We start from the raw sequence: 12,844 nt of genomic DNA, 5'->3' as shown, positions 1-12,844 counted from the left end.
TCACAATGCCTGCCAAGTGTGAGGGACTGTGCAGCAGAGAGTCCCAGCGGGAAGTCCTGGAATGTTGAGTCAGTGTCTGGGGCTGCTTGTGTGTGCCAGAAGTAGCAAAGGCAGTGTGCCGGAGCCGTTCTTGGCATTGGCCCCACATGCTGGTCTATTTCTCTGCTCTTTCTGGGAGTTGTCTGGTTTTCTTTATGCTCTCTGCTCATGTGCACAAGCCTGAGTCCCCACATCCTGTCCTCACTGGAGGAGTTCACCAGGTTTATAAATGCTTCCCGGTTCTCTTGCTAGAGACAGCTGGAAAATGCACTCCTGCCCCTTGGCAAAGGCAAGCTCAAGTGCAATCTCAGCGATGAGGGAGCTGCTTCAAAACTAAGAGCCAAACCTGCTGAGCACCCTGACTCAGCCTCTCTTCCATGCTAGCAGGATGGCTGCTTGAACCGTTTCCCAGAGTGGTGTGGCTGCCTTGCCTTAGTCTTTAGTGAGAGCACTGGAAGAGCTTGGAAGGCTCATGAGTTCATCAAGAAGGAATGCAGGCACAGATTCCTGTCTGCCATCGCTTAATTCCATTCCTCTTGTGTGTGGCAAAATTGAATAAATCAAAGTAGCATGTTACTCCTCCCTGATATGAAGCTGTTTAGTTCTTGAGAACAAAGGAATTGTGGCGATCTAGGTCATTCTAAAGATTATTGTTTTAAATTTATATACTGTGTCTATGTCTGTGTGGGTCTGAGCACATGAGTACCAAGTACCTGTGGAGGCCAGAGGCATCAGATATCCCTGAAGCTGGAGTTATAAGAGGTTGCAAGCTGCCCAACATAGGTGCTAGGAAGCGAACTTGGATACTCTGCAAAAACAATATGTGCCTTTAACTGCTGAGCCATCTCTCCAGGCCCATCTAAGTAATTTTTGAATTTAAATGGTTTAAATTTAAATGGTTTTGAATTTAAATGGTTTAATCTTGAAATTAAATGGTTTCCTTATTAAATCCAAAGTCCTTTACAGTGCCAATCCTGATGATTACCTCATAGCAACAAAGCAGAAGCACTTTTCTCCACTGGTTTGGGAAGGCTTAGACCTGAATCAGATGTGCCTTTTTTCACATCCTTCACATGAAGGAAGCCACATGTCTTCAGGGGACCCTCATTTTAGCTGAAGATCTCTTCCTGGGGAATTCAGAGGTCTGCTTTGTTGCCAAAATCAGGGAGGCACCTTTCTTCTCAGTTATATGCACCCAGGAGAGAACAAAGACATGGTACTATTTAGTACTTGGAGCTCAGGTTATATGTTTAGCAGCGCACAGTGGATACTCAAAGAAAATGTCGTAATAGTCAGCTTATGAGGATAAGGCTAGTCTCACTCTTCAAATGAGAAAGCAAAGGCTTTGAAGTTGAAAGCAAAGAGATGAAGTCCAAAGCAGCAATGAACAGAGGCAGAATTCCAGACCCTACCCTTTGCCCTCACCCTGTTGTCCTGTGATTATAGCTGCAGCCAGAACCTGAGACTTCTTAGAAATACTGTCCTAACGATTGTTACTTGGTTGTCTTAACATGAAAGAACTTTTACTCTTTTTAAAAAAATGGCTAGTCTTTGACTCAGGTTTCCTTGAAGTAGGGGAACATACGTACACAAAACTGTACTTACTCATGTTGCACATATGTGTTAAGTACCTACTGTGTGCTAGAGTATTTGGCATGAAAACAAATCAAAACAGAGAAGGCATCTGATCTGATGGAGCTTATATTCTGTTAGAAAATAAAGATGAAACACAGTAGAGGAAACATCAAGAAAGAGTAATCAGAGCCAGGTGGTGTACGCTTTTAATCCCAGCAGTCAGGAGGCAGAGGCAGGTCTACTTTTGTGAGTTCAAGGCCATCCAGATCTACAGAGCGAGCTCTAGGACAGCCAAGGATACACAGAGAAACCCTGTCTTAAAAACCAAAACACCCACCCCTCCAAAAAAAAAAGGAAGGAAGGAATAAATAAAGAAAGAGAAATCAGGACCCTGAAAGAATCCAGGGTCACTTATTTGTTATTGTCATTTTGGTGCTAGAAGTTAAGGTGAGGATCTTGGACATGCCATCCAACCATTTTCCCCCTGAGCTGTATCCCTTGCCTGAGAGTTGTTCCTTGATAAGTGGTCCAGGTATCTCTAATGAGGATTTATCATGAGGTTTTAAGGAAAAAGGAACAACCATGATAAGGTTGGAAGAGGCTTAACCTCCCTGCTGGACCAAAGTGGTGTGAAGGAGAGGCCATGCAAAGGCCAGCGGGAAGGAGGTGGGGAGAGGCCCTGGAGGTACAGGAAGCAGGGGGACCACCAGGCAGTGGCTGGCAAGGGTGCAGATTCAGATTCCACAGCAGATTTTACTCTTTAGCCTAAATATAGTTAGAAGGCGTTTTAAATGGAAGAACAAAACCTGTTCTGCCTTCTGGTGCTTAGAGGCAAAAACTAGAAAGAGTGGGAGCGGAGAGATGTCGGTGATGGGCCAGTAGCCACAGCATATAATGGATTCAGAATATGGTAGGCCTCAGCCATGTTAGCTCTGGCTGTAAGAAGGAAAAGCTCTCAGGGATGCTGCCATGTTAGTTAGGTGAATGCAGTGGTGACTGCTACTATGGGGCAGGCAAAGGAGAGCAGCTTGAAGAAAATGGAGCTCCCCTTCCGTCTTAAATTGGAGGCAGTGTGTGGCCCACCTCCACCCCCAAACGGAAATGGTGAGAGGCAGCTGATGTGTAGGCCTGACACTCCGGAGGAGGTGTGCGCTAGAAGAAATGGGAAGTCATGGAAACAGAAATGCGTCTTGGAGTCACAGGCCTGAGCCCCTAGAAAACACCAACCTTCACAGCCTTTACATTCAGAAGAAGAGCAGCAGGGTGTCCTGACCTGACCAAGGAAGGTGTTTCAGGCTGGGATGGTTTAGAGGCAGCCACCTGGAGGTCAGTAAGAGGAAAGATGGCTTCTAATTTCTGGGGACTGCTACATTGAAATTATAAACGAGAGAGTGGGGACTATTGAAAGAAGCCAAAATGAACAAAACCAGACTCCTGCGACCCATAGGAGTCTCCACTGCTCTCCCAGCAGATATGTCCCATACAAGCAGTTCCATTCTGCCCTAAGATTTATGCTCAAGGCCGGTGGCTTTCATAACCCGTCACCCTCAGGAGTGAGTTGCGAGTCTCTTGAAGGCTTCCCTCTGAAGACTGAAAGAGTATACTCTGTAGTCCTAGAAAATGGAGAAGCGAAAGGATCTATATTTGTTTTCTGGCTCTTCCTCTAACTCCTTGCTTTGACTATACAGTTCTGGTTGTACCAGTCACTGGTGTTGCTGGACACCCGGCCTAAAAGGCACTTTGGACGTGATTACACACCCCCGGTCCATTTCCCACTTAGGGACAACGTGATGGCATTTTCCCTACAGCTCACCAAATCACTTTTTGCTAGTGCTCTGTGGTGCATGGTTAAGAGCAAAGGGTCTGTGCTGAGCAGCCTGGTTAAGGTCCAGGTAAAGGAACTTGACCTTTTCGCATCTGCATGCATCTTTTCATCTGCGTAACGGAGATGATCACACCTGATTGGGCAGGCTGCTGGGAGGATGACGCAGCAAAGGCCCAGTGAACAGCAGCTGTTTTGATCGTGGTGTGGTTACTGCCCCATGCAATGTGGCTTATTGCATCATAGTTGGAGTTACTCTGCGAAGTTAGTAGCTGTTGCTTTCCTTAGCTGTAGACCCGTGGCCTCACATAGTGCAAGCACACAGGTTGGGTGAAGTGTAGCTGGAGCTGGGTGCCAGAGTCTACGTCTTTGTGGTTGTTGTCTTTTGTTTTTTGAGTCAGGCTCTCTCTACATAGCCATGGCTCAAACTTAAAGAGATCCACCTGCCTCCTGAGTGCTGGGATTAAAGATGTGTACCACCACACTCAGCCCCTAGTTTTTATTTTTGACTCACGTTGATTTTAATGCTTATTTCATTTTGAGCTATTTTGTATCATTTACACTTGCTAAAAAGCCCAACAGTGCCATATCATCTGGTGTGTGTGTGTGTTTTATCTACAACTTCATGCACATTTGTGTACGTGTGGAAGAAAAAAAACACCAAGTGCCTTTCTCAGTCACTCTCAACCTTCTTTTCATGAGGCAGGGTCTCTTACCGGAATCTGGGAGCCCGCCAATTTGGCTAGGCTGTCTGGTGAGCACCCCCACTGATCCCCCTTTCTTCGCCTCCCCAGTGCTGGGTTGCAGACAGTGCCAGTTTGCCTGGCTTTTAAGTAGGTGCAGGGGATGGAACTCGGAGCCTCACGCTTTTGCCACAAGCATTTTACTGGACTGAGCTGTGTCTCCAGCCTCCTGTATCCACCGCGTGTTACACGTATGCATCTGTGTGTGTATGTTGCTCTGTGCCATATGTGTATTTTCATGTATGCACTCACCATGCATATATATAGAAGCCAGAAGTTGACATTAGGTGCCTTCCTCTATTGCTCTTCACCTTACTTTTTGAGATGGGGCCTGTCAGCAAACCCTGAGCTCAGCGTTCGGCTAGGCTGGCTGGCCGGCCATCTCCGGGAAGCTGCCTGACTCTGCCTGCCAAGCCACACCACACCACACCACACCACAGGGACGTACAGATGCACGCCACCATGCCTGTGCGAGGGTCTATACACAGGTCCTCACGCTTGCACGGCAAGCCCTTTTTCTGCGGAGTCTCCCCTGCCACGTTATCTTACTGTGACCATCTGGTCTACGAGTAAGTGAGACAAGCAAAATATCAGATCACGGTCCTAGTGTGTGAAGTCGGTGTTTCTTTCTTTGTAGTCGTATCGAACACCTCAAATCCCAAAATGATCTCCTCACCATCACCCTGGAGGAATGTAAGAGCAATGCCGAGAGGATGAGCATGCTGGTGGGGAAATACGAATCTAACGCCACGGCGCTGAGGCTGGCCCTGCAGTACAGGTAGGAAAGCCGGAGAAGGGAAGACACCCGGCTGTTCTTTTAATTGTTTAGCACCTCTCCGTTAATAGATTCACTTACAATTAATTAATATTATTAATAAAGTTATATTTTATGTGAATGTATGCCTATAGAATACATTGGTGTTGTTGATAAAATTACTATAATTAAAATTATAAAATCTTATTCGTTTACTGGGTGCATACAGGCAGGCGTGGGCGCACGCGTGCCACAGTGCGCGTACTGAAGTCAGAAGACGACATGGGAATTGTCCTTTCTTTCCACCATGTGGGCTCCGGATTTCGAGTCCAGGTTGTCAGTCTTAGCCAATGTGCCTTTCCCGACTGAACATCTCGCTGGCCCCATCTCAGTGTCCTCTGCAGCTGCTTTGTTACATACTGGTCTGGAGCAGGTCTTAACATACACGTAGGAAGCAAGTTTTTTAAAGACGTAACTAGGGGCTTGAACCTGCAGGCATTAGTGTGGCTCATACTGAAAGCCAGTTAGTGCCCCTCAGCGGTTAGGAAAACCAGATGGCCAATGTGGCAATAGCGTTTGGATTGTTTCTGCCGTCCAATTCAGACTGAAGATGAAATCATTTGGGTAATACCACTCAAAATATCAGTGTGTGGGGGCCAAGGAGATCGCTTAGAGGGGAAAGGCACTTGCCACCAAACCTGATGACCTGAGTTCCAGCCTTGGGTCCACACAGTAGAAGGCAAGAACCCACTCTTGCAAACTGTCCTCTGACCTCCACATGTGTACGTCAGTGTCTACCCCACCACACACACACGTGCGCATGCACATGCGCACACACACACAGTGTGAAAAGAAATCACCGTTAAAATGTTCAGCTTCTGTGTTCTATTTTCATTTGTTCCTTCTGTTCTTTATTCAGAATCATATATTTTGCATTGTAAAAAGAGGTGCCTTGTATTTATTGTTTGTTATAGATTTTCTTTTTTAAAAAAGATTTATGTATTTATTATAGTGTTCTGTCTGCATGTACACCTGCACGCCAGAAGGGGGCGCCAGGTCTCGTTACAGATGGTTATGAGCCACCATGTGGTTGCTGGGAATATGAACTCAGGACCTCTAGAAGAGCAACCAGTGCTCGCAACCTCTGAGCCATCTCTCCAGCCCTTGTTTCAGATTTTCTTTGCTTTCAGTTTTAGAGAGTGAACCCAGGGACTTGCACAAGCTGGGCAAGTGCTCTCCCACTGAGCTGTGCTCCAAGCCTGCCATAGTTCTTGTCTATTTATTTATTTGTGTTCCAGACAAGGTTTTTCTGTGTAACAGCCCTGGCTGTCCTGGAACTCACTCTGTAGACCAGGCTGGCCTCAAACTCTCAGAACTCCACCTGCCTCTGCCCCTCATTTGCTGGGATTAAAGGCATGTGCCACCACTCCCTGCCTGTTTTTATTGTTTCAACTTATCATTTAAATGTAAAAACATTTTTCATATAGTATATTCTTATCATGTTCCCCCAAACTCCTCTCAGATCCTTCCACCGACCTAACCATCCAATGTTCTGTTCTTTATCTCTCTTTTCCCCAACCCCAAAACTGAAAAAACAAAAGCAAAAGCACAATCCACAAAAAAAAAAAAAAAGAAAACCAAAACGGTTAAGCAGAAGACCAATAAGAGAGAACAATGAATAAACAAAACAAAATGAAACAGAAAATGCACATACAAAAAAGCCAGAGAGTTCCTTTTGTGCTATCAAGTACTCCTGGGTGTGGGGCCTGCCCTGGGGTGTAGCTTATCTACACAGTGACCCTCCACTGGAGGAAATGATGTTCCCTTTGCCAGCGGGGATCAGTTGCAGACAGCTTCTTTGTGAGGGATAGGAGCCCATGTTCACTTCTGCTGTCAGTGCTGAAAGCCTGTCTGGCTTGAATCTATGCAGATCTTACACATGCCTGGCATAGTTTTTTCTAAAAGACTTTTGAAGACACTGTACATTAAATTAATTCAACAGTAAGTTGCCTAATTCAGTTAATATCTTCATTTTTAATATTTTCCTTGGGATAAACTTCCTGAAACAAGAATTATGGGTCCCAGAAGATATGAGTATCCTCCTAGCTCTTTAGATGTGCCACCAGTTGGTTTCCATTTAAAATAAATGAGTTTATTAAAGGTATGGTGGCACCCACCTTTAATCCCAGCACTTAGAAGCAGGTGGATCTCCATGAGTTTATAGCATGAGTTCCAGGACCAAAAGGACTACACAGAGAAACCCTGTCTTTAAAAACAAAACAAAACAAAAGCAAAGCAAAGCAAAGCAAGCAAGCAAGAAAGAAAGCTAGTTTAAAAGATTGCGATTAATTCATTTATGTATACGCAGTACTTTTTTATTTCTCACCAGTTTTGGTATTATGTTTTTGTTTGCTTGTTTTTAATTTTTTAATTACATTTATTTATGTATTTTTTTATTCGGGTAATGGGTTTTGCACCATGGCACAGAGGTGGAAGTCAAAGGACAATTTTCAGAAGTTGGTTCCACTGTGTGGGTCCCCAGATCAAAAAATCTCAGGCTTGGTAGCAAGTGCCTATACCCACTGGCTCAGTTTATCATTTTTAAATCCATCCCTTTTTAAAGTTGTGAAACTGTTGCCATCTTCAGAGGGATGTTAGCAGTACCCCTTAAGCCTGTTGCCAAGGCCTCACTCGGAGTAGACAATCCTATCTCACTTAGCATCTTACACAATGTTCTGCATCATCTCAAGAAACTGTTGTTGCTTCAAAAGTCAGATCTGCCTACTTAAGGAGACCAAAGCAAGCTCTTTTTCAGTATGACTGGTTTTCAGGTTCCTAAGCAAACCAAGAACTCTGCAGCAGCAGCGTTTCACATGGACCGCTCTCCGCCTTTGGTCTCAGAGGGCTGCACATGAGCACATTCCGAAGGACGAGCCAGCCTGACACCTCCTGCTTGCCTGGCTTGGCAAGGAGCTGCCAGCACTGAAGCTAGTGATCTGGCTCTTTTCTTAACTCTTGGGGAAGGGTGATGAACACAAAAACAATCAAAAACAGATGGCTTCTCAGCCAAATGTCAATTAAAGCAACATTTCCCTTGTTAAGCTTGGAGAAACTCATCAGGAATTTGCTTACAAAGAAAATCTTGCTGCTTCAGCCTCTTGTCCTAACCACATAGATGTCAGATATGGGTCTGTATGTATTGAAGACCACTGGGAAGGGAGTGTGTGTGTGTGTGTGTGTGTGTGTGTGTGTGTGTGTGTGACAGTATCTTGCTATGTAGTCCAAGCTGGCCTCAGACTTGTGATCCTCCTGCCTTAGCCCCCTAAATGTGGCCTGTCATGCCTCAAGAAGAGGCTGTTCTTGGACCCACCTTGTATGCTCAGTGGACAATGGCCAAGAAGAAGAAGAAGGGCTTTTTCCTTCTTTTGGATGTCAAAGCTCAGGCTCTTATGTGAAACCCAACAGCATTTTTTGAGGAACGTGTGTCCGCACTTCCTGTGGTGATAGAATTGTGTTCTCTCTGTGCTCCTCACCGTGGTTACTGGCAGCCATGTGATGACCACACATGTGAAATACGGCCATCGCACAGGAGAACAGGAGGTTCCATTTGATTTGACTTGAAATAGCCACATATAGCTATACAGTTCACATGTGTGTCAAGATGATTGTCTCCTTAAGGGGAGTTTTAATAGCTATCGGTGTGACATGGCCAGTATGAGAGTCAGGAAACTGTGAGTGATTTGGCTACTTGTGCCAAGCCTTTAGTCTCTTAGGCAGTTCTAAAGATTGGGTGTCAACTAGGGCTATGATTTCTGAAAGTCTGGCTGGGGCACTAGTGCCTCCTTCCATGCAGGCTCTGTCTGTCTAGGGGCCTCAGTTTCTCCCTGGCTGACGGCTAGAAGTCCTTAGTTCTTCTCCACCTAGGAGAAGAACTCTTCCTGAGGCTGCTCAAGAGAGGGCCCCTGGTATTCTCGGAGAAGATGACCTGAGAAAAGTAGGTGGGAAGATGGTCAGGACGGAAATCATGGTGTCTTAAGAGCATCATGTTGGAAGTGGCATACCATCATTTCCATTCGTTGCAGAGACAAAGCTGATAGAGTCAAGGGGACAGCGGAAGGGTGTGCATATTGGGATGCGGGCTCAGTAGGAGCTACTGTGGGCCGCTTACCCTAAGTGTGTCACATGTCTCTTTTGACTGGTCATCAAAAGGACAACCAGTTTGCCCTTCTGTCTGTCACTGCTTCTTGTGTGTTTTTCTAGAACTTTGTTTTTTTTTTTTTTTTCTGTTTATTTATTTATTTTTTTTAAGGAGGGCAACATAACAGAAAGCCACTAGTCTGTCCAGGGAGCACTTCTCCATGGAACATTCTTCCCCTTGAGGGTGGGAAGGCTGAAGCATGCACTGAACTGACATGGCCCTGGTAATGAAGATGGCCACCATCCCCGCCAGAGCTGATGGCATGCTGTGTTTCCCTTGCAGTGAGCAGTGCATAGAAGCCTATGAACTCCTGCTGGCACTGGCTGAGAGCGAGCAGAGCCTCATCCTGGGGCAATTCCGGGCAGCCGGCGTGGGCTCCTCCCCTGGTGAGTGTCCCCTGAGTTCCCTCTGTGCTACTTCCCATCTTGTCTCCACTGCTGCTGGCACTGACTCATCCCCCAGAAACACAAAATCTGCTTGTCAACTGTGCCTTCCATTTTCACTCATGAGTGAGTGGGTAAATTGTTTACATTGACTGAAGCAAGAACTGGAGTGGAAACAGGATCGCAGACAAGTTAAAACAAACAAGCACTCTTAGGATGTGAGCTCTCCAGGGCTGACAGTTGGAGCAGAGGGAGTGGGGCTCCCAGTGCTGTTAAGGGACCTACATTCTGATGCGGCCTCTGGAAGGTCCCTTGGCTGCCCCTGCGGCCCGTTATGAGCTTGTTGCTTTCAGGGCTATCCTTGTTCCTGAAGCCTAGATTCCTCCCTCCTCCATCTGTCTCACGAGGAGAGCGGTAGCTTCGCGCCTGGTCTTGAAATTTTTTCCCGAGCTGGGGTAGCACATGTCTGATGACCTTTCCACCTGTCTGCCATCCTGTCCTTTACTCAACCCCAGTGTTCGGGTGCCCCACTGGCCTGATTTGTGCCTCAGACTCTACAGCAGTGGTTCTCAACCTTCCGAATGCTACAGCACGTTGATATAGTTCCTCAGGTCCCGGTGACTCTCACCCAACAAACGACTTTCGTTGCTACTTCAGAAGTGTAATTTTGCTACTGTTATGAACCATAATGTAAGTATCTGATAGGCAGGATATCTGATATGAAACCACCAAACCTTGACCCAGAGGTTGAGACTACTGCACCACACTGCTTCCCCACTTCTGCCTTGCAGTCCTGTGTAAGCAGAGAGAACACGTGGGCTTCTTCACAACATCATTAAAAGTCAGCCAATGACGATGGCTTCCAAGCTTGCCCTGGTATGAGAGGACCACAGCATAGTGCTGCAGAGGAAGGAAAACATGGGCTTGAGCTTGCCATATCCTTAGCATGCCCTGGCCACAAGCTCACCTGTGCTTTGAAGAAACAGCCTTTTGGGAGAAAGAACGGCAAGTCCATGAAAGCAGGTGCTTCCCAAACCTTCCACAGTGGGCAGTTTGGGCAGGCCAGGTATATATATATGGCCACCAGGCTGTCAAGAAGTTGCTTGGAGCTGTAAACTGGGGGCAGGGAGCAGGGGGAAGGGAATAGATGGGACAGTCTTCAATGCCTATGTGCTTCGAACTGGCCTGACACAACACCACCGAGGCTACCTCAGGCGTTTTCTGAGTTAACCCTCCATCCCCGCCGCCACCTCCTGTTGCCACCTTTGTAAGGACGCTCGGGGTTTTCCTTCTTTGATTTTGATACTCTTGAGGAGTGGGAATCAAGCCTGAGGACAAAGTAAGAACCTGAGCATTACTTTTCCATTCTTATACTCAGGGTCTCTAACAAGGGAACAGTTATCCTTGGTATAGGTGGCCACCCTTCATTCCTCCACCCCACCCTCTGGTCCCTTCCCCACCCCAGGCTCATTTTGGCTAATAATATTCCCAGCCCATCCCAGCCCAGCCCAGAAGCAGAAACTCTGCCAACACTTCCATTAGAAACCTCGTTTTTCAGGGTCTTTTAACTGAACCATAAAACTCGACTCTTTATATGAAGCAGATTCTAAAATGATCTTGGCCTGCTGTCAGATTTTTTTTCTTAATATATGTATTAAGAAAACCATCAATTAAAGGAGGAAAAAAATCAATCATGTTTTAGTTTGTATCACAAGATGATGCCTTCACCTGTTCCACGAGCAGAAAGCATCTTTATTAGGTTGGTGCCGACATGGTGCAATTACTTGGTATGAACTGAAATGGCTTAAACAAGTCAGCATTTAAAATGTTTGCAACCGTAGTCCATGTCTCCCTCACCCCAGGTAACTCCTGCATGCATTTATGGGATGATAGCATGCCTGCTTTAGAACGAATACAGAGTAGTCAACTGGGGGAGCGCATGTAAACTCCTAGCAGAAAAAAAGAAAATCAGTTTGAGGGATGTGTTTTCAAAACGGGAACCACACCACGCCAAAGAGTGTTTTCCCTACTCTCCAAAGTGCCAGGCCTTGCCCTCATTTTCATACCTGCTGACAGTGGCAGTTGCTCTGTCACTCTGCCCGCAGTCTGTATAAGCAAGAGCTAGCCTGTGATGTTTACTCACAGTGTCAGTTACTGTCATTGTCTGCTTATTATTGAGTTCAGAGCACTCATTATGTTCATTTGAGAAGAAGGGTTTATCCCAGTGGTTTTCAAATTGAACCTCGGGAAACCAGAGGAGTGTCTTTGGGTCTCGGCAATGGGCACGAAGGGTGTAGAAGCTGAGTATGGCCCAACCACAGTTAAGTTTTTAAAATTCACTATTCAAAGTTTCACAAGAAAAATATACATCTGTGTTGTACGGGATGGCAGGCCTTTTGAATACCAAGACTATACTCTTTAGAGTACTGTCTTAGTCACTGTTTTATTGCTGTGAAGAGACACTATAACCAAGGCAACGCTTATGAAAAAAAAAAAAAAAACATTTAATTGGGGGCAATCTTAGAGTTTTAGAAGTTTAGGCCATTATCATCGTGGGAGGAGCATGGTGGCATGCATGGTACTGAAGGAGCTCCTGAGAGATATATCCCGAACCACAGGATATGTCTGTGAACTATAGAAACAGAGAAGGGGCGAGGGGTAGGTTGGGGGAAAGTAGACCCAACGTGGGCCTACTCCAGTAACACATTTCCTCCAACAAGGCCAAACCTATTCCAATAAAACCAACCTCTGAATCCTTCTAATCCTTTTAAATAAGGTACTCCCTGGTGACTAAGCACTCAAATACATGTACCTATGGGGGTCATTCTTATCCAGACCTCACAAGTAGTTTTTGATTCACAGTAAAGTTGAGGGGAAGCACATAGATGTCCCATGCATATGCATAATCTTCCCTATTACAAGTAACAGATGAACCAGGCATTATTGTCATGCAAAGTTCCGGATCGAAATTAGACATCACTCCCCGTTAGAACTTCCTTGGGTGTGGCAAGTGGACAATGACATGGGCCCACCATTGTAGCTTTGTTTGCAGTTTTGTGTTTGGCAGTTGCCATCTTGTAAAGACCAAGACCCTCTTAACTCTGCCTCATTTCTCTACCAACCTTAAGAACCACTCTTTTTTTTTTTTTTTTTTTTTTTTTTTTTTGAGACAGGGTTTTTCTGTGTGTAGCCCTGTCTGTCCTGAAACTTGCTCTGTAGACCAGACTGGCCTCAAACTCACATAGATCTGCCTACCTCTGCCTCCCTAGATCTGGAATTAAGGGCACATACCAACACACACACACACACACACACACACACACACACACA

General features: G+C 45.8%; 1 protein-coding gene across 4 annotated transcripts in view; it reads left to right on the top strand.

Annotated features, from left to right (window-relative positions):
- The window catches only part of Mcc (MCC regulator of WNT signaling pathway), a 214,794-nt gene that overhangs the window by 175,861 nt on the left and 26,089 nt on the right, over positions 1-12,844 (top strand). For all 4 annotated transcript variants that reach the window (XM_055622793.1, XM_055622797.1, XM_055622796.1 and 1 more), the window contains exons 10-11: positions 4,817-4,957; positions 9,414-9,517. In XM_055622793.1, the coding sequence (XP_055478768.1) occupies positions 4,817-4,957; positions 9,414-9,517 (245 nt within the window). The remainder of the gene's footprint in view (positions 1-4,816; positions 4,958-9,413; positions 9,518-12,844) is intronic.

The sequence above is a fragment of the Psammomys obesus genome, unplaced genomic scaffold (genome assembly GCF_907164565.1).
Source record: "Psammomys obesus unplaced genomic scaffold, mPsaObe1.curated_primary_1811, whole genome shotgun sequence".
Lineage (NCBI taxonomy): Eukaryota > Metazoa > Chordata > Mammalia > Rodentia > Muridae > Psammomys > Psammomys obesus.
This window is presented reverse-complemented; position numbering and strand designations above follow the sequence as displayed.